This window comes from Diadema antillarum, unplaced genomic scaffold (assembly GCF_040938485.1).
Source record: "Diadema antillarum isolate AM-2024a unplaced genomic scaffold, OU_Dant_1.0 scf00000003, whole genome shotgun sequence".
Lineage (NCBI taxonomy): Eukaryota > Metazoa > Echinodermata > Echinoidea > Diadematoida > Diadematidae > Diadema > Diadema antillarum.
The window spans coordinates 330,032-352,706 of NW_027270892.1; the positions used below are offsets into that span (position 1 = coordinate 330,032).

At 37.3% G+C, this 22,675-nt stretch overlaps 1 protein-coding gene across 1 annotated transcript in view; it reads right to left on the reverse strand.

The window, feature by feature from the left end:
- Positions 1 to 16,671, reverse strand: part of LOC139737179 (uncharacterized) — a 30,535-nt gene extending 13,864 nt beyond the window's left edge. Inside the window, exon 1 of the mRNA XM_071647893.1 lies at positions 16,062 to 16,671. Within this exon, the coding sequence (XP_071503994.1) occupies positions 16,062 to 16,671 (610 nt within the window). The remainder of the gene's footprint in view (positions 1 to 16,061) is intronic.
- Positions 16,672 to 22,675: the final 6,004 nt, after the last annotated feature.

A 22,675-nucleotide genomic window follows, 5' to 3' on the forward strand; every position in this document is an offset into this window, starting at 1 on the left:
CAATGTAAATCTAAATGATGCCAATTCATAAATTTAGAATTTGAATGAATAGGCCTGAGTTGTTCTGTTTTCACGCCAATCACGGGAGACTAGAGGCGGGATCGGGGGCCAAGGGAAGCTGTCGGATAGGAGCGCGGCGCGGCGGTCGCCTGGTTTCAGGCGATCGGGACTGCAAGGCAAGAAAAGAATGCGAGTTCAAACCAGGCGTCTTTGGCATTAGACAACCCAGCGCTGTTGCCTTTTCTTAATCTTAAAAATTGTGACTAAATCAAGATTGACAGGAGAGGGGCCGAAAGGAAAACGGTAAAGGGAGGGGGGGGGGGTGAGGGGCGAACTGTTTAGGTATCTTTTTGAAAAGAAGCGCCGTCTGTGTCATTAGCCGCATTAATGTTTCATTCAGCCCTATTCTTCGATGAACTCAACGACATTAAACACAACTTACTGTGTAACAAATACAATTAAAAAAAAAGTTTGTCCATACGTTTTGAATAAAAAAATTCAAAGAAATCGTTGACCTTCTTACTAAAATTGACTGAAAATATGAAAATCAAAACTGAAAAAAAAGGTGCTATTTTAATGCCATTTGATAATGATATGTTTGATGCCGGTTCTGTTCACATCGTAGCGACAAAGAAATGCGTAAGAATTCTCTCGTAATTCCACATAGAATAAGTGACTGGTTCTACAACATTTTCACGTATCAGTCCCCTTTGTGGTGAGTTACACTTACAAATGTCATGTTTTGGCTTACATTTTAAAAAATAACGTTGAATTACCATATTATTTTGAGGAGTTTGGTGATACTATTACGTTTTGAAGTGATCCACGTATTACAAGCCTTGATTTTAGTGGATCACTCATTTGTCATCCTTTTCCGTCAACCTTTCAAAGTATGTTCGATTCTACTTTGTTGTACATTTACATGTCATCATGTACTTTACGATTCATACTGCTTTATGTATTTCTTTTTCAAACTAACCAAATAATGTGATGGTGTAATGCATACTTTGTATTTTGTTGTACTCTTTGTTGGATGTCGCATGGAAATAAAATGAAATAGAACTGAACTGAACTAAAGACATTCGCGCAGAATGAGCTACACAGCGTTCGCTGAAAAGACAATCGAACAGGGTGTACACGTCACAATCCAGCACTGGCTGTAACACAACTTATGTTATGAGTTATGTGAAACAACTTGAGCTATATTTGACATTTCAAAAAAGAGCTAGTACCTTAGATGAGACCTATTGACACATTAGGTTATGATTCTTTGAGAAATGATACATGAACTCACTTTTCCCTCAACACACTCTGGCCATGCATACTGACCAACCAGAGGTTATGTCACTTGTATTGCGATACTATTGGAATAAAAATAACAATTATTGGTGGAATACATAGTTTCAGAGGAGCAAACCATGCTTGCACAATGAATTCTTTCAAAAACCAACCCGATCTCCACATTCCTTTGCAGAGACAAGCGATGGATCATAAACTCGATGTTTTAGTTATAGAAAACGAAATCGATTGAGATAGCCGAATTGTAAAGTTGCGTGTGTCCGCTGGTTTGAATATATTGAAAGTTTTATTTATTTTATTTTATTTTATTTATTTATTCTCCACTCATGGGACGGATAGCCCTGGTCAGCTAAGAGCTGTTTTTCACAGGGGTCCGACCATATACAGTATTACAAAAAAAAGTTTTACGTTACAAGTTACAAAGGTATACTTATAAATAATAAATTGCAGCCTGAAGCATTGTACTCGCTGTGTAATATTCTTGAACTTCTTTCATTACGATGATATCTGCTTCATTTCTATTAGTGTTATTGAATCGATACAACATAACTCCTTATGGTTCTTTTAACGCAAATCGACGGACTAATGTTTCGATTTCTTCCCAACAAACATCACCTCATCAAGTCAGCGTGACTGCTTGTCTGTCGTATTTGCGTCTAGTATACAAACCCCCCAATACCAACAAGAGTTATGTTAAAATCAATTCATCACTTTCTGATTAATTGATGGTCTGGAGGATCTGTTGCTCTCCAAATATTAACTTGACACTTGACACGCATTACATAATAACTTCAAGAAAATTTATTGAGCTGACAATGCATAACCCCCTCCCATCCCCTCCCCGAAACAAAAACCCCACAAAAACAAACATGTCTTGGTACATACGGTAATTGTGCAAATTGTATGGGTTTCTGTTTTATTGTCGATGTCCGATGTGTTGTTGTCACTTTGTATATATTTTTCTCTGTCCTTATGTTGTAACATTTTCTGTACCTCATTAATAATGGTTTTGAGGGGAATGTAAACTGCAAGCCCTGCTTTTTAGTTTCCCCTCCATTTTCAACATCATTTCCGAGTAAATACAATACATCCTGGCCTCACAATTAATTGTGCGCTTACAGTACATTTCGATATTTTGTAGAGAATAATATGTATATTGCTTTTTCTGCATATGTTTGGTGCACTGATATTCTTTGTTGAAAATGAAAATTATCGAATAAAATGAAATAATATGAAATGGAATCCTACCGTGACTTGTTGTTTTTCGAGATTGTGATAACCCAAACTAAGGAAAATACGAATTTTATTTTATTATCCAAGGATGTATGTATATATACATGTGCATGTATGTTCATGTACAATAATGATACAGAAATCAATAAATCAAATCAAATCAAATCAAATCAAATCAAAATTTTTGTGATGGCATAGAAGTTTGCTAACTAGTTCACAACAGCTGAGATGGAACAGAAGGTGCGACATTAGCGGTATCCCCGTGGCCAAGGACCACAAATAGATGTCGGGCCGCCACTTCTTAAGAAATTACATGTTTGGGGCCTGATCGGGTCACCAAAATTACGAGTGAATGTGTACATTGATTTCTGTGTTTTTTCTCTCATCTGGAACAGCGGAAAATAACGCCCGGCTTAGTGCTTGATAGCTGCATGCATGTTAGCTTGCTGCCACTCGTCTTCATGGACAAACCCTGTCTTTTTTTTTCCGGCTAAACCATTTCTTCTCACGGCCAGGTTCAATATTGAATAATTCAGTGAAGAAAGTCTCAGTATGTGGTATTTGAAACCCGTTAACTTACTTCCAATTTTTAACATTATTATCATGGCTTATAATTATGTTATTTTTTATCATTGTATTCCTAGTGTTTTTCTTTCTTACTTCTTAGTCTCAGTGTAAATGGTATTTCAAGTACTTTGTTATAATTGTCAGTTTTGACATGAAATGTCACTGTTTGCTTTATTATTTCAATGATTATGTAAATGATGTTATTTTCATGTATTTTTTTCAGGCACCAAAAATTATAATTGTTGGTCATAACGAGCTACCCCCCCCCCCCCTAATGGTATAGGTAAGCCTTGTACATTACCATAATTATAATACAACATGTTAAACCGCATTTTCTTCATCCATACCCACCGTAATGAAAAAAAGAGGATATGCATCCTAGACACTAAGTACAAGCCTATTCTGTTTAAGTTACGAATTTCGAATTTGCCCTCTTTTTGCACCTGTCACGTGATTTCTCGGCCTTTGAGGATAAGTCGCAAGCCTGTGTTCACATGCATTTCTGCATATCTCTTTATCGTGTATCAGTATTTTGTCCCTAATAAAAGCATGCTGTACCAACAGAAAAGTCATAAAATCATTAGGAAATTTCTATAGCAATACACAATAATTCAACCCCTAGCGATTGGGGGGCAAAAGATTAGCTTAAAGCCTTCATTGTTAGAAATGAGGTTTATGTCGGCAGCGTTGACAGAGGGTGGATATAAACTGCAGAATTTGACAAACACCACTTCGTGTCCTCGTAACCTCTGGTACAAGATGGCCGACACATGTGACAAGTTTTCAAAACGCTCCACTTTGTTAAGAGTACCGGTTCAGTGGATGACGATGAGTATCCGATTAATTATCTCCTTTTCTCCTACTTTCGAGTTGTGACATATCACGTACAAGTGCCGGGAAGAAATTCTGTGATTTCGATTTACGTCGATACATATGTTATCATGTAATGCTTTGTTTTAAATACAAACTCACAACGGACCCTAAACCCAGCTAAAAGCGGTATTGTATCTTGTGCAATTAATCTCACAGTCCTCATCGTATGTGAACATTTGGTTTGATTACTATTTAACGTGATTTATCTATCCTCTGTATGTGACATCACTTTACAATTCATTACTCTTTTCCCCCAGGAATATCATCGAAATAGATGAATAAAATCATTAAAAAATAAAATGTCATGAATTTCAAATAAAATCATCTGTAGCCTTTGCACACACAAAAAAAATTACCTCTTTTTTTTTTTTTGGGGGGGGGGACAATGTTAATCTGCAAACGATTTTATCATATCATGTAGATGCATCTAACAAAAATCCTGGATGCTTTTGCTTTATATCGCTATTTTTTTCTTTAACACCTTTTCAGTTAATGCCGTCCCACTAACGTCAATCACCAAGAAAAATGGTCCTGTCTTGAAAAGAATCTCCTACCACAGATGAATAATTGACATGTTCAAAAAAGAAAAAAAAAACATTTTAGTCAGTTGACTACATAGACTGTCCAGTTGCCAAAATTATGTTGAAAAAAGGTCGGAAGGGAAAGTGTATTATTTTCATTTAATGCTGAATTCTTTCTGAATGTTACCACACAGATAACCCAGCAAAGTGCAATCTTAAAACGTATGAGAAAATTCACTAACAAATCCAAATTCGGCTTCCAATTCTGTTCAATACATTTGAACGTTTGGTTTACAGGAACAAAATAATAACCTAAGCAATCATTAAATTGTAAGCATTAGACATTATACGCATTACTCATGAAGCATGTCTTCGTTGTGTGCATTTTGCGTGTAAGATGAAACACATCACTATACGTTTTGTCATTATCAGAATCCGCCTTTATTCTCTCAGAGAAATCAGTAGAGATTAGGAGCTTAATCAGATATCTACCGAGTTTCCGGCGGCATCTTAAGAGTTGCCGAAACAGACATACACAATCACACAAGTCGTCCTCCTTATTGCATAACAATCGTAATCCTCATCAGCCCATAGGTTTGTATGGGTTGATATCGATTCGGGGTCAGAGATTCTCTCAATTAGAAGCTTCACATGTTTTCTTTCTTTTATTTTCTCTTGCTGTGCCATTCTACGTCGCTGTGTTTCTTTCAGTCTCTATGCTCTGCTTCAGTTGTAGTGCATCTCATGTTAGTTGTGACGTCATAGTATGCAGTTCACTGTAAAAAATGACGTGTACTTACTGGAGGGTAAAGAATACTGCTCGTACACTATACATTTGTGTCGATGTACCCTGCCATCAAAACAATGCGCATGTCACTATCATGGAAGGTGCAATACCAACTAAATGACCAAACAAATCATCGTTCTCGTATGGTGAAATAAAAAAAAAAAACGGGGGGGGGGGAGGAGGATACCAGAGAACTACTCACAACCAAAACTACAATTATCAATTTTCCTATGACGTAGACAAGCAAGTTTGAGATATTTCAAATTTGCTTTAAAAAAATGCTGTCCCTCATTTGCAAAATCGTGTATGGATTGTTTGATTCCTCATTTTTATAATCCTGCACAGCACTTGTGTGTGCCCTGGCAAAGGGAGCATGCAATAATCTGTGCACTGGCCTGCCATGAACATGGGTCTGTGGTCGGTAATAACGGCTATAGTAATTTCTTACGTAAAGATGATGACTTTATTACAAGAGCATTGGTTGGCATTGAATTTCAACCTTATTTTCAAAGTTTAACATTGTTTTCATTAAATTTGATACAAATTCGATTCGTATGACAGCGCTGCACGGATCAATGTTGACGTTAGCCCTACGCAAATATGTAGATATACACTCGGCGATATACCTAACTGTAGAAAGTCCGAAATTACATTATGAAAATGAATATGAAAATTTTCAATCGTGATAGTATCGGAGTCAACGTTCAGCCAAGAATTTGAAGGTCAAATACGACAGAAGTATATCATGTGACTTTTTGGTTGCTGTTTTTTCGGTTTCGTTCTTGCTTTGTTTTTGTTCCTCAGACTATGTCTGTAGAGAGAATAACTGAGTGGTGTATGTCACGTTTCGCGATATATATATATATATATATATATATATATATATATATATATATACACTGAAAAAAATAATGGAAAACTGACCAGAAACACATGATAAATAGTGAAAACTTTGAGCAAAGTTTGCTGAAAGTTTTCACTATTATATGTGATAAAAACCTAAAATGGCATTAGACTAAAAACGCTTTATCCTGTTTGGTGTTTTGTTACTATATCATGTGCCTTCCTCGCCAGGATAAAGCGTTTTTAGTCTAATGCCATTTTAGGTTTTTATCATATATATATATATATATATATATATATATATATATATATATATATCATATATCTACATATCTATTCAGATTTCCGGTTGAAATCACATGATATATTTCTAAGTTAATATGAGCATCAGACGCAACCAGGAAAATCAACTACAGAGCATGCTCTCTTCTTGCCCATCGTCTGTGCCTCATTCCCCCTCTCCCCGTCTCGATCTATCTCTCTGCTCTTCTTCTTCATCTATTAATTTATCTATGCTCTATGTTTCAGTTGTGACAGAACCGCGGAAAAGTAGTGCCACTTCAAGTACCCTCTCCACGTTCTGGCCGTGATGGAAGTGTGCTCCCCTTTGGCGAAGCTCGAAAAACATCACGTAAAAGCGAAGAATAAAGACATTTTCAAGGGTAGGCTAAAAGATAAATTACGTATTCTCGATCATGAAGGGACGCGAAGGTTAGAACAAAAACAAAAATAATCTCCATTACATGTCGCCAGAGCTTATCTGTCTACACATTCCCTACAAAGCCAATGTACTCTATCTGCCAAGTGAAGTGATTATAATGTACTCTGTAACTCACTATAACTCCCTCTTTACACATAGCGCGCATTTTACCACTTAACCAGAAAGGGTAGAAGGTACATATCACTGTGGAATTAGATTGCACGTGTACGAAAAATTTGTGAGTTATCCAAAGTTGTGCGTCAATTTTACCTACTTCATCAGATTTTAAGGGCTTCGTAATAAACAGAGAAATCAACCACACTAATTTGGTCCGGTGTACAATTAAAACAATTATAATCTTGCATTAAAACAGGTACGTCTTCATTGTCGTGATATCAACATTATGCCGTCAAGGTCTACTTTACAATCCCGCATAAGCTATTTTAGCTGAACACTTCTTTGATCCAGGGGTAACAACAACAACAACCACAACAACGAGGAAAACAACAAATGAGTTGGAAATATTGCCCTTTCTTTATTACTTGTGTTCCCTATTGTTCCCCCTCTGAGGACTTAATAAGAATATTCCCCTGAGAGCAGAGAATGCAATATAAGCACTCGGCACGATTGATTCATTCCAGCCAATTACAAACGCTTGAGAAGGCCCTCGTTTGGAAGTCTTCATTTGAATAATTCGTCATTTGATTGTTTTAATCCCGGCGTCCGTAATAGAATTGGTGCCACGCTAATTCTTAGCATTACGCCGAAGGTCTTAATTTCCCTAAATTTCAACTACACTTTGCCAAGGTCCATTCTCCTAAAATTTTATTACACTTTTTCCCCGCTGCAATTCGGCAGCAAATCGAAATGAAAGCCGTGTATATATCATTACTAGCGACGTTGTTATGTTCTCCTTCAGATTTTCGTGAGGTCTTCATTAACTACCTGATGCATAGTGGAATATTACACTGAAAAAGTCCATTAGCAGATCTTTGTTAATCGATGGTTAATCTATCTCTGGTGCATTCATTACACGTGATGGTTTCCCAAGAGGCGTCGAACAGACAATGCGAACGGATTAATCACTTCACTTCTGTGCTTCAAACACAAAAAAGTGGGTTCTTGTGTCATTTATGTCATTTTTCCTTTCCACGTAAGCCGATTTTATGCTTTTATCATTATGTGGAATTAAAATAGGTAAAAGCACACCTCAAAAGCACGTGCATGTCCTGTTTGTGCATGATTTTTTTTTTTACAGCACAAAGAGGCCATGTTTGAACAATTAAAATTAGGGAGTTGATGGTCAATAATTGACGCAGCTAAAGAAGTAGCAGTAATCTAACTGTCTCTATAATCTTTTGAACAATGTGCTGTGGTGTGTTCCAAATTTTCTTTGAGTTGATCTTCTATTGCAGTCACCCACTCCCAATACCTCTTTTGCAATGGAATGGTGTGATATGTTAGGGATATTTTTCTCGTATTCATTAATATGAACTACATTCACCGCCACCTCCCCCTCCCCCATCTTAATTGCAGGAACTAAAGGGCATTCCCCTATTCATAATTTGCGGGAAGGAAGAAATCTTTATTAAAGAAATTGTTGTTACATCCATTGCCTTTTACTCCTCTGTAAAATCACACATAAAGTTTGCATGTGCACTTCGAGTGTGATATTATGTTACCTTCGTTGTTTTCAACATTAGGAGAGAGGAAAAAAGAGCGTGATAGGAGAGACTTAGCACATCTTTATCGTATCAAAAGTGTGTTTTCGATTTGAAATTGTTGGTGGATAAGCATTCATGCACTCCCCGCAAACCAAGTATCCCTCTATATATCCCCAAGCACGCGCCAGAAAAGCGAAATGTGCGTGCCCTACACGAAGGGGCGCCGAGGCTAGGTCGTGATGAACTCAACACCACCGATTTGACATTGAATGCAGTAATCATTAACAGAATGCAGACACCACGATCTGGGCATTGTGTCTTGAACATTGCCTCGGGAATTATACATCATGTCAAGAATGGTGCCTCGGGAAAACTTCGGGCTATATCAATCATACACTGCTGCTTCGGGAAAACTCCATGTCTGAAGTGATGGTGCTTCGGGAAAACTTCGCATCATAAGTGGGTGCTGCGGGAATGCCTGCAATACCCTCTGCGTCATTAACTCTAGTGGAACAGTTCTGTCATTTCCAGGTTTTATGGTGTCAAAGACATCTTTAAGTAATCCAGTTTAGTCTTAGGAGAGTTAAACGCACATGGACCTCTTCATTTTCACTAATTTCCCTATTCAAAAATTAGTGATTGTCCGTTCCTTCCATAAATTATTTCTAACAGTGAATGACTTGTAATCCTGTGTTTTTTTCCTAGTGGCATATGGAAGTACTGCTACAATTACTTATGGTTTCTGACTGACATCATCTGAGTGTGGAGGATGGTCTAAAATACGAAAAGCGTTAGATTAATGCTTCGATGTGTGTTTCAACACACATCCAAGCATTAATCTAATGCAGTAGCATCCACATGTACACATTCATAGCCCTCTACCTATGTATTCAATAAACTATTTAACGCATTTTTCTTCACTTTAATATACCAAAGCTTTTGAATAAAATGTAAAAACATGCACGCGAAGACTTACAAGCTGTCACATCCGATGACATCATGTGATTATGACATTTTCAACAACAACAACAACAACAAAAAAGATAAAACATTTTATCCCTGAGCGAATGACGTCAACGGTGTTCGGACATGCTGATGTGAAATCAGGAAATACAATACTGCGATTGATAAAGTTGGTCACCGGTAGCAGGAATTCGCCTTTTGTTTGTAGCTCTCGTCACAGTGATTTGGTTGTAGTATTAATGCTAGAAATTTGATATCAAGTATTCCTGGCCGACAATTATTGATTGTTATCAAGCACTTAGCGGTTGGGCAGAATGTGCAGATGACACGTCAATTAATCAGTTTGAGTGCAGGCCTTCTCATGTTACAGGGTACTAGACAAGAAGGTCAACGGTCAAATGACGATTTCCTAGTGCTTCCAGGTTAACATCAGGGTAAACATTGAACACTGGGACATAAACAAAACCAGTGTCTGTGAATTACACACACCAACAGTGGTACCTAAATCATCACAAAATACGTTGAGCCATTTCCTCTTCTTCGAGAGCGCATATACCGCTATTTATGAAGTTTTCATTCAACATATTTACCTTATCCCCATTGAAAATTGCACAGCGACGTTATGAAATTAAAATGATACAGATAACAAACAACTGATGAGAAAAAAGTATCTTCAGAACTTTCTTAACACAATTGGTGAATAAGAAATGTTCTAACAAACAACACAAAATTAAGTCTTTTTTTTTAGATACAACTGTTGATGTCCTATCACGCAATTCATTTCGTGAATAGTGACTTAATGAATTAATGCAAAACAGTTTTATAACAAAATTAAGAAATTATAACTATAAAAATTTTTCATGCACATAAATCATAATTAATGTGCATGCACAAGTTTTACTTTTTCTTTAAAGCGCCAAGTCACTGTTCTTCTTTTCCGTTGTTGTTGTTTTTTTCTTTAGCAAAATGTGTTTCGTATATTAAGATTAAGAGTTTTATGTGTAGATCTAAAATTGGTGTTGTATTATATTCTTATTCCAAAATATAGGTAGGGCCTCATCCACGTCAAGCTCTGCTTATGATGACGGTCCCCTGTATTGATTTCTCCTTTGTTCATAGATACAGTATGCCTTAATACGTTGTTTTTATTAATATGTCATTACAGACTGATGTTATGAAATTGACATTTCTTATATTGATTTGTATGTTAAACTCTCATACTTTGCATCACTTTGTTTTCATTTGTTATTGTATTCGGAGAAGAAAATGCAGAAATAAACCAAACCAAGTAAAGAGGTTGTCTACATGATCTGTAAATGCCAAACGAAGCAGAGTCTATATTTTCTAGACAGTGAAACATTCTTCAAAGTGGATCAACATCATTGAACGCACACCCGAATATTGTATCTTTTTCAGTGCTGAGATAGAAAACAATTAAGCTGTCTAGTACATAAAGACACAATACAATCAAATACAAACACGTACCCGAGTTATAATGCACAACTACAACACCGTAAATATACAGTAAAACACATGTGCGCCTAAATGGGAGTGCTTTTATACTTAGGTGGAAAGAGAAAACTGCCTATCGATACCGTTAACTTCTTATAACCTATCAAACGTTTATAGGAAGTCAATGATAATTTGGCATTTTGTTTGTCTTATCACCTTATTCGTCGATATCAAAATATTTTTAAATAACTTGAGAATGAGAAATCTTACCTCAAGATATGTTATGTCAAAAGTGATATTTCGATGTGACAATGCTTAAATGACCACTGGCAGTCATTGCATAGCATGGTATGTTACTGATGTGATTTATGTGTGTATATTTCCTTATGGAAAATATTGAAAAATCACACCATAAAACCTTGTAAATTTATATTTTTTTCTCAGTTTTTCTTGATGATGAAGTGACTTACTTTAGTATATTTTTTGATGGTGCCAGAAACCTTTCTACGCGTATTGTATTATTGTATTATTCTATTCATTACTATTCTCCCTTTGTATTTAGAATATGTAATACTGAGTATACTCTGCAAAGCTTTATGTTTTGTGTGTATGTGTAAATTTCACAAAATATATTTTACACTCATAACATCCCACGTTGTAGATACCTTGGTATATCATCTCGTTAACCTGTTGTGCATAATAGCCATGTTCTTAATACCTAGAAGACATATCGCTCTACCAAAGATGCCTGATCTCGAAAATATCTAATAAATTTTTGTTGCTGTTGCAGTAAGTCAATGGTGCAATGGAGGATGTACTCCACAGCGTTGGAAATTTGTTTTGCCTTGATTATTGTTCAATGTAATTTACTTCCATTGCACTTCTTCAAATCAAAACTTTTCAAAGCAATAATGAAGCACTCAATTTTGGCCCAGGAACGTTATTAAGAACTACTACACTTGTATGACCACATATTTTATCAACATCTCTGTCTATACATTTTGTAATAAATCCGCTTATACTAATTTGATATGTAGCCCTTAACCGGCACTTTGCCTCTTGCATTATACGTTATGGGTGGCACTTACAATCAACACTCCTTCGGTCATGGCGTCATAAACTGCCTATTGGTCGTAAATACTGATTTGAATGAAACCTGTAACGTTTAATGAGTGCTCCCCCTTGGGTTGTCTACACACTGCAAATTGCTTGTGGTCGTTAAGAAACGTGAGGTCGGGGTCTATCCATGCACGAATAGAGCGCGAGCAGCGAGCTGCTGCTTCGAGTGTTCATAAAGCACGAGCGACGCACTCATCTGCATGAAAACATATTCTGGCTCATTTTGTTTTCTCGTTCCTCTCTCTCCTGTCTTTGTTTCTTTTTCCACCTTTGGTATCTCTCTCTATCTCTCCAAATAATACTTTAACTAATCTTTAAGAGGTTCAGTTTGCCACCGGCCATTTCGCACTCGGTGAATTGCGTCCACCCTCGTCTACACACGATCTGACAACAGGAGAATATTATGCCTATAGGACGTCAACTCTGCCGTCATTTGCATTACCCGGCGGCCCGCCAGCAGGGCGGGCATAGAGGCGGCCGTCGGGTGGAGTCCCGTAAGGTGGGGGAAGATTGCGGGCACGTCCCGCTAACAAATTAATATTCTTTATAGTCAAAATAGATTTAAATCAAATCAAAGATGTTAAATGTAATCGAAATATTTGAAGTCATCGATGAAAGCACGTCATACTGACTGGACCCAATATTCCGACGAATAAGGCTACCTTGACATGAAATATAGGGTAGTTACAAGTTGGAAAACAACATTATCACCATATTTTTGTCTACATGAATCTCAGTGGGTTCTAATATGCAACGAGTTTTAAATCTCCATGTTAGTCCAGTGTATTTCACACGATTGCCATTAAAATTACTTGATTAAGATAACATTTACGAGTAATTGATTGAAATCACTGTTATTACTAAATTTATCGTTCCATAAGTGAGTTCGTTTCTTTTCTTATCAATAATTAAATCATTTACCCTTTTACTTTGAATTATACAGTAAGATTTAAAATGCATAGGGACATTATGGAAATTACATTACCTAACATAACATCCTCGAACAATGTTAGAAATTATCACACTAGTAATAAGCCATACATGATATTAGGCATGGTTGATTAATCCTAGACAAATGACTTTCTGCAAGAACCTCTATGTCAGAATAATTATGTGAACTCTTTTCATCTCTCTTTCTCTTTCTATGGTACACATGGACACACAAACATACAGTTGTCATGATAAAGAATATAAAAAGCACACAGAGATACAAGCCCACACTTACACATACACAGTTATATTCACACACAAATGGTAAATGCTGTGGCACGGGTTTCAATACAGAACTGGATCCATACAATAATATGCTCACACGCGCTATGGGTCACGACAATCACGCAATTTGCCAGTTTTAATTACCGGCTATTTCACGCTGGATTCGCATAATGAGAACTCCCACCCGCTACAGTTTAAGCTAACTAATAAATTTCGTGATTATAGTAGAGTTAATCATTCATTCGATGGTTCAGTTTCGTTCGCACAAGAAAAAAAAAGAGGAAAACTGCATCATATGATATATTTTCGTCATCGTTGATTTGGAAAGCGCTTCTTATCACGAGCTTAATTTCTCAGAATAACAGTGACGAAACAAAGAAAAATTTAAATCTTACCATTCATTTTTACTTGTATACTAATGTAAATTCGCTGATCATGTATACAAATCATATATGAATATATATATATATATATATATATATATATGATATTTTATCAGATTCGTGGAAATAAACTAAATTGAAAATATACATATATGAAATTATCTAGTGTATTGAAATATGTACAGTTTTACTGACACTTTATACCGCGTATCGGAATATTCTTCACTTCAGCACCAATTATTTCCTGTTTCTCTTATTAAAGCAAAAAGCGATGTAATGTTTTTACATAATATAATTTTGTTTTAAATGTGAATATCGATGATTAATCCTTTATTTTCTGTCTGAGTAGATCAAGTACATCGGCAGATCATTCGGGTCTCATGGTCATATTAAATGTTATTGTACAATGAGGAAACGTTGCTGACGTGAAAACTGCTACATGAAATCAAAGATTGAATGTGATTCAGACTAGAAAGAGAAAGCTTACGATGCTTTCCATCTCTTTTATTTGAATTTGGGTGGTAATTATTAACTCGGCATCCTATATATTTGACACATGGTTTCATTTTATCGAGCCTTTGCTTTTAATCTGATGAAGGGTCTATTCAAATGTATACATTCATACGTTTTCATGAGAGTATTGTTTATTGCTCAATTAAGTTTTAAACCCGTTCAAGAGTTCTATTAGGTGCCGTTATGAGGTGCAACACACTTTAAGTACCTTAACATTAGGACGCTATCCAAGGCAATTATTCCCTTACCTGTAATTAACCTATGTCGTCTCTCTAGTCACACACATACACACGCATATATATATATATATATATATATATATGACAAAACAATAATAGAAGATGACATACATTATCAAATATTATATCTTGACCGTCACTTTCTGGAAACAACTTCTCTGTTAAAACCATATCCAATGCGTTCATTATTTGTCGCAAATACAAACGATCAAAATGAGTAATGTGAGTTATGAGAAATTGAAGTACCTCGTTACATGCACACTTTATTGTCAACACGATTCAGAGTGGTTTTGTTCATGTATAAACATGCACATCCTACCGACATGGCTTTCTTGATTTCGTTTCAGTCTATGGTAGTGCACACCATGTGTCATGGATAGCATGACTTTACATAATGCATTCATAGTGGTGTTGTGTTTTTGTTTTTTTTTTGTGGAGAAAGCTCACTTCACCTCACGTTACTTTTGTCTTCACTCTAGAATGCGGTGGGAGGACAGGTCCTGAAACTTCTTCAAAAACTGAAGCTGTAACTTTGAGCAACCATGCAGAAATCATTTGATGTTGGCAGTTATTTTTCATTCTACGCTCTTAATTTTCGAATTTGTGTGGTCGATGTTCAGCAGCACAGTGCATGTATATAACAAAATTATCAAACTTAGTGACAAGGATTATGAATTTACTTGATGGCAGAAAAATAGCAGCGTTGTGATTTCCGATATATGATTATTGAATCTTGACTACAATCTGCATATAAACAAGCATGCACAATATTATCAGACAATGATTTAACTGCGGTTAATCTGAGATTAACGCAATTGTGACATAACAGCCTCCAAGCCATCTCAACATGCACTGGTAAATACACACAGGTAGATCTCTCGACTTCTCGTGTATCATTATGTCACGGGGCTTTGTCGCACTATTTTGCGGTGTTGACATTTTGAGTACCGGTACATGCTTCTCAACACATGCGTGGCGGGATTAAATGACAACGATTAGCAATATCTTTCAGTAGTTCTGACTGTCCCCATAACCTCGTGAAGACTCTGATTCAGAGTCTTCTTGTGGTGGCCTCGAAGTATTTTAGAACATACCAATGGATATTATGTTCTTTGTTTTTATTTCGTTTTTGATATCTGAGACATGCCAACCACTTGCGAACTTCGTCTCAGTGTATCGTATTACTTAGGTATTCAAGCACAATAATTCTACTGATTAAGCTAAATTCTGTGGTTTCTCTTGGTAATGCCTATTTCTATAATCAATATTTAAAGACATTTCTCTCACACATTAATGTTGATGATTCCGGCGCACATGGAATGTAGGCCTACAAATATGAAAATAATTAGCTTTCTGTTCGGAAGAGGAAGTGTATGCAATTACATTTTGGTGATATATAATTATGTTGATGTTATGAAAGAGCAAATTGTATTGTAATTGCAAAAGTATACTTCAAAGTTGGATTCAATTCATAGGGCTTACAAAAAAGAAAAACACCCCAAGTATACACATAGGAACTATTACTGCCTTGTTTAAGTGTGCTAAAATCAGGACACTGAAAAGATATTGTGACACTTAGACTATCATGTTAACAAACGTGGTCGCCCTGGATATAAGTATCGTTTATGCGTGTGAGCTCTCTTCGACTGTTATGCAGAAAATATAATTTGTCAATATGGATCGTACTTACCTGGCCAATTCGCTTTCCACATATGGGCGTGAGATTTTGTTGTCTTCATCCAGGGAAAAGGAAGGCTTTGCCCGTGATTCGGGTTCTTGGGGATTTTAGCAGTTGGCATGTTGTAATCAGATGCCATGGTGTATAGCGGCTGGTGGGGCAACTGCCCGTGGCCGTGACCGTGATGTCCCGGTACAGCGTTGGCGGCAGCCTGGTGAGCCGCCGACAGTCCCGGCATCCTGTAGGTTTGCTGGGACATGGTGATAGGTAGTCCCTCGCACTGGCGCGCCTGACTACAGGCCTGCTGACCAAGAGCTAGGGGTCTTGAGAGGTCCTGAGGCGTCGTCGGCGAGTGCATGGGCATGTTGGTGCTCGTGATCTGTCCGTAGTGCTGCTGGAGTCCAAGCCCATCCTCGCCGCGACCGTCTATCACCGGCATGCCGGCCGCCGCGCCGTACCCGACGACATCCTCGGAGTGTATGATGGGCTTGGTCTCGAAAAGGCAGGAGGGTGGCTGGGGGCTATAGCTGGTGGGGAAGCCACCGACATCGGCCGCGGAGATGGGCGCCGAGAACTGCCCTTTCGTGATATACGGGTAGTAGGCCGGGTTGCTCCCGTCCATGTCTCAGCGATAGCCGGTGGCTAGCTGGGGTCCTCGAATCCAAACAGAGCGCGTCGAATCACTCACGGGAGATTGTAAAACCAGGTCGTTGGATTGCAATTAACGCATCAAATGTCATCAATTACGCGGCTTACTCCTCGATTAACTATCTAGTAATGATGGAGTAAGGCTTTCCGGAGGAGCTGCTCACCCTTGAACCCTGTCAGTGAAAACAAACCAAGACACGTGATAGTGGCACACTCTGCGCAAGACGCCTTCTTTGCCGGGTTAATTTTCGACCAATTCGAGACCAGACGACGCAGCTCGCGCGATGCCGAGTTTACTACATAACAGAACTCAACCACCCCGGTGGTAGGCTGTGGGTGACACAGGAGAATGGCTTTAATAAGTCAGGATCAGTTAAAAGTTAATAACCTGTGCTCCGTGGGGAACCTTTTGTTAGAGATTGTTCATGGGGTAATTCTACCTCTAGAATGGTGTCCGGCGCGCTCATGGAAACGTCACCAGACAAAATTAAGTAACATTCTTTTGTTGTTATTGTTGTTGCTGCTGCTGCTAGCACTGTCCTCGGATGACACAAATTAAGATAAGAAAATAAGTAAAACAATAAGATATGACATAAGGAGACAAAATTTATTTCACTTACTCCATTAGCATGATTTATGCATTATTATTGTCTCAACGGTTAAGCAGTTCAAAATATTGCTGCAATTTGGTGACATGGCATCATACTTGTATTGTACCAGAAGTACAAAACTTTTTAACGTTTTTATGTCCACCTTACTATTTATTACAGTGTATGAAAATACATGCACGTAGTTTACTTACTGAGGTCGCTTTTGATGGTCATTGGAGTTTCTTATCGTTATTTTTCCTTATAGATTTCGAAAGCGAGCTGTTTCGGCATAACGCTTGTAAACTAAGTCTATAATATTATCTCTAGAAGAAGAAGAGGAAACGAGGAAGTAGTAGTAGAGGTAGAAGTAGAAGTAGTTCAAGAATGATGATGATAATAATAAATTGTACACAGTCATAATCTTGATAATAATGATTATGATAAGAAGAAGAAGAGTAGTGGGGGACAGGGGAAGAAGAAGATGATGAAGGAGAAGAATAGATGAATAAACGCCGAAGAAGAACAAGAGGAAGAAGAAGAAGAAGAAGAATTGTGCCTACTAGTAGCGAACGAAGAAGACGATAAAAAGGAAGAAGAGGATGAATAAGAAAAAGAAGTAGAAAAAGAATAAGGAAGAATAGGGAACAGAAGAGGAAAACGAAGGAGAGGTTCTACAAGCATTATGATACATGCACTACAGGTTCATTGTCCAACGCACCTCAAAATAATTTTGTTTCCTTCAGCTATAAAATCTGAAAGATAAACGGAGTACTGGTGCCTGGGATAAGACTATGTCACGAATCGAACACGTGGTGGCAGCCAAGTAAAATCTCAGACAGCCGTTCTTAAAGGTCCAGTTGACCTTTGGGAGCAGTGATTTAAAAAATGTTCAAGATATCACATTTGATGCATATGTGTAGGTCTGTTGTATCACAAAACATCCTACCATATACAATTTTTGCAGTAAAGCCTAAAATATGGGGAGATATTAGCATTTTTCTCAATAAACCATAACTGTATATGGTTTAGTCTGGAAGCATTCTTATTATAACTATTGTTCACATTTTGTGTATTTAACAATACTTAACATCGATTATACGGATTCAAATTTTTACAGTGGTTGTTTCTATCCCTAACTCACATTTTAGAACTATTTTAAAGCACTAATGTTAGGTTTTTGTTTCATCTGCAAATGGTAAATTATGCCTTTAAGACAACCGATGTAGAGCAGAGATTGATTTAAAACTGAAATATTTATTCTTTGCTTCTGCATGACTTTAGAGTAACCCACCGACGCTGGCCGTCGTGCAAACTTACTTTTTCCTCGTTCTTCGTTGTCCAGTACCTGTCTGAGTGCATTTCCTCAAACTCTGTTATTTCTGTGTATTGTGTTATTGTTGTTGTTGTTGTCGTCGTTCTGTTTTTTGTGGCCGATTGCATATCTTCCTTTCCGTTCAATTTTCCTGGCACACCTGGCCCCATAGTGTCTGTGCCACAAATGTGATATGTTATATAGTTTATATGTTTGCATCCTAAAATCCTAGTAAGTATTGTTCATAGTATCAACATCATTATATCAATGAGTAAAATGTACAATAGTATATAGAAGAATTTAAAATGAATATGTCTTATTGGTATAACAAATTGGTGCTGTTGTTGTTTTGTTCCAGTGTTCCACGTTCTACAAGCGTGGCTTTTTTAGTGGAACACTGTTTTCCATCATTGTGATTATTTACTATTTTTGTTGCCATGACAAAGTGCATTGTTTTGTTTTTTTACGACATCATTCGTGTATAATATACTTTATATTGTATTGAAAAAATCCTTTATCGGACGAGTGTAAGAGAAATGAAAAAAATGTATCACTTTGGATTATGTCAACTTTTTCTTTTCTTTTCTTTGTGATGATGGAAATAAATAAACTATTGAATTGAATTGAATTGAAAACTAAACTTAGCTAGTAACGACACATGCGCGATAGACAATATTATTTAGGGATCATTCTGTCACTCGAGACCATTCAAGTATAAAGAAGAAGTGCATGTCCTCAACGTCCAGAAGAAACATGAATAGCTGATACATGCAACAGATGATGTAAAAGCGACGTATGGCATATAGGGTTAAAAGATCACCAATCATTATGTTATCAACACACTATACAAACTAGCTAAGACCATTTGCAGGTTCATTTAATGATTAAACAAGATCATAAATGCATAGAACGTTTCATGCACAGTGTTTCTTCTTTATAAGAGTTATAGCATTCCCCGACCACCAAAACAAGAGCATCGAAAATGTCTCATCAGTAGGCCTGTCATAATTACGATGCCTCTTCAGATGCATGTCAGAAAGACTACATTAACTTCGGAGATTTCCAGAATCATTTGGCTGAGGGTTCAAAGAAAAGCATTTTTTTTTTCAATGATCAGGTATTCATGAATGTGTCCAATGTTATGCATTCACGTGAGATACCCAGAAATTTGAACAGAGTAATGAAATGTAGTATATTACTCACTTTGGTAACATAAAAATAGGTTGACTTCAAGGCATTATAATTTGCTCAAGACAAATCAGTTTGTGATGGAAACTGATAAAAGAACAATATTATTCCAACACAATGCGTGTATCACGCACGTTCAACAACGTGCTGACACAACAGATCCATAAAAACACGAAAACTTTGGGTTTTTTTTTTTACAAGTTTGATACACAGTCCAATGGATTATGAGTTTCAGGTGCTCCATGTAATAAACAACACACTTTATTCTTATGTAAAACGTCCAGTTCTATACGACAGGACCATTACCGATATTGAACGCAAAAAAAAAGCATGGTCTAAACAAATAAATATTAAAATAAGGTGGCATACCCAAGTTTTTAGAATTCAATGACTATTTCTTCTTTTGGAGTCAGCTTTGCTGATCAGTGACATAACAAAGAAATAATTCACAGATATTCAATGAATAAATTTCAATCGTTTAATCACTATTTCGTGAACCATTGTCATAAAATTGTTCTGGAAATGATTAAACCTGACATAGTCGAGAAGTTGCACCCTGAGACTTATGGTCGTATGAAACGGTGTCACAGTTTTGCTCACCAATTTAAGGGCATTCAGATCAGCAAATGATATACAGAGGTACAGGTAGTAGTAGTAGTAGTAGTAGTAGTAGTAGTAGTAGTAGTAGTAGTAGTAGTAGTAGTAGTAGTAGTAGTAGTAGTAGTAGTAGTAGTAGTAGTAGTAGTAGTTGTTGTTGTTGTTGTTGTTGTTGGGGTTGTTGTTGGGGTTGTTGTTGGGGTTGGGGTTGGGGTTGGGGTTGCAGTGGTGGAGGCGAGGGTTATTGTTATTGCTTTTCATGTTGTTGTTGTTGTTGATGATGAAAATGATGATAACTGTTTTTAGTGAAAAAGAAAAAAAAAGAGATTCAAGTAGGTATTTAAAGAGCAAACCCTGTTACTTACCAACAGTGAGGTGATCTTGGTTGGCTGTCTCGAAGCTCGGAATGTGTCTCTCTCAGAAACAGAGTCCCCGCCAGTGGTCGGGTAAAATAATGAGATAAATATTTCATGGGGATTGGGTATTTATGAGCATTTTTGGTTCCAAAGTCACCATTGATCTGAATAAAGGAATGCAAATGAAAAAGAACTACCTAAAGAAGAGAAAGCATGAGAAGGTGAAACCTGTATTTGGTATGACGTCGTGGTCTAAGACATCGCCTCCCCCATCAGTGCTGACGCAAAATTCCGTATTATACGACTTCTGCCAGATCAAAACAAGCAAAGCACGCACATGGACGTGGCCCATACAGAGTCACACTCACATGTAGCAAACACATACAAGCATACACTCATTTTACCTAGGCAAAGCAGATATTCCTGCCATTGATTAAACAGCAAATCGAGAAACACACCCACGTTTTACGTAATATCTCATCCCTGTAGGTCTGATCTCAAAATCAAATGTCAATTTACGCAGAATGCTATTGCAAATTATTGAAAAATTATACATCTATACCAGTAAACACCAGCCAGGAAAAGAGATGGATTAGGCGAATCATGGACCTAATATTGGTTTGGACTGTTCACGGCAGTCTTTCTTTGGTGTAATCATCGTCGCCGACACGTGATTATGTGCACCCTGTAATGAGTACATTCTTGTGTCTGGACAATAACGATTGTGTGATCATGTATCGTCACTAACAAAAGAACCGTTTCCCTCATGTCAGTCTTGTTTCGCTGATGTGCCTTTTTCAAACGGAAATGTCTTTGAATAAATAAAGATGATGAAGAGAAGCAAAACCTGAGAACATGACAAATTTTGTGTCAAAAGTTGGGTAATTGCTGATTCGCACATTTTCGCACACGCATAAGACCTTGCTTAATGGCAAGATATACCTGTTTTCTATCATTACCGTCCCTTTTTGCTCTGGAATAAGCTGCGGAAAAGTGAAATATTGAGATAACAAATGACAATCATTCTGCCAAAATGTTAGATTTCTTTTAAAAACTACCTGCTTTACCCAAGCGAAATTGTTTGAGGCATGATTTCCTAACATGCACCACAACTGCACATTCACTTTACTTGATTTTTGTGAGTTATTTTCTTCTGCGCATATAGTTTTAGATTTCTCGAATCTCCGTCTTGTTCTTCTCCCGGCTTGCTGGCGGCGACGATGATGGGATCAAAGCAGTGAAGCATGTTAAAAATGTCTTTGTGGCGCTTTTGAGATGTATAGGTGCATGAATTAATTAACGATACGATGAACGTCCTTGTATATGAGGTCCATGGGCAAATTACGAGTAACCTTATTACTCAAGCGCCACATGTAGCTGGCGCACTACTGCCAAAAACTATAAGACTTGAAGCAAGTCGCCATTTATACCTTGTTGCAATCGTTTACTTCGTCTTTTTCTTCTCTTTTTCCTCCTTATCCGTGTTTACATCGTCTGTCTTTTTTCTGTCTCGTTTCATTTGCTTCTTCTTCTTCTTTTTTGACCTCCATCCGTTCTTGATTCTTCCTCTCTTCTGCTCCATTTTCTTTTTCTCTCATTCTTTCCCCTCCTCCTCCTCCTCTTCTTCTTTCTTCGTCTTCTTCTTCTTCTCCTCCTCCTTTTTCTTCTTCTTCTTCTTCTTCTTCTTCTTCTTCTTCTTCTTCTTCTCCTCCTCCTCCTCTTCTTCTCATAACATGGCTTCCTTCTCCCTTCTTTCCGTTCATCTGCCAGTTCCATCTTGTCTCTTTTGCGTGAAGCCATAAACTAATACATGTATGTATCAATTCTCCTTCGAATTCCCTAAGGAAGCTCCCATAACGTCAAGCTTGTGAGATGGTAGAGAGACTCTTCCCTGAAGGAAGGTGAGATCATTTTGAAGTGAAGTTATGAAAGAAT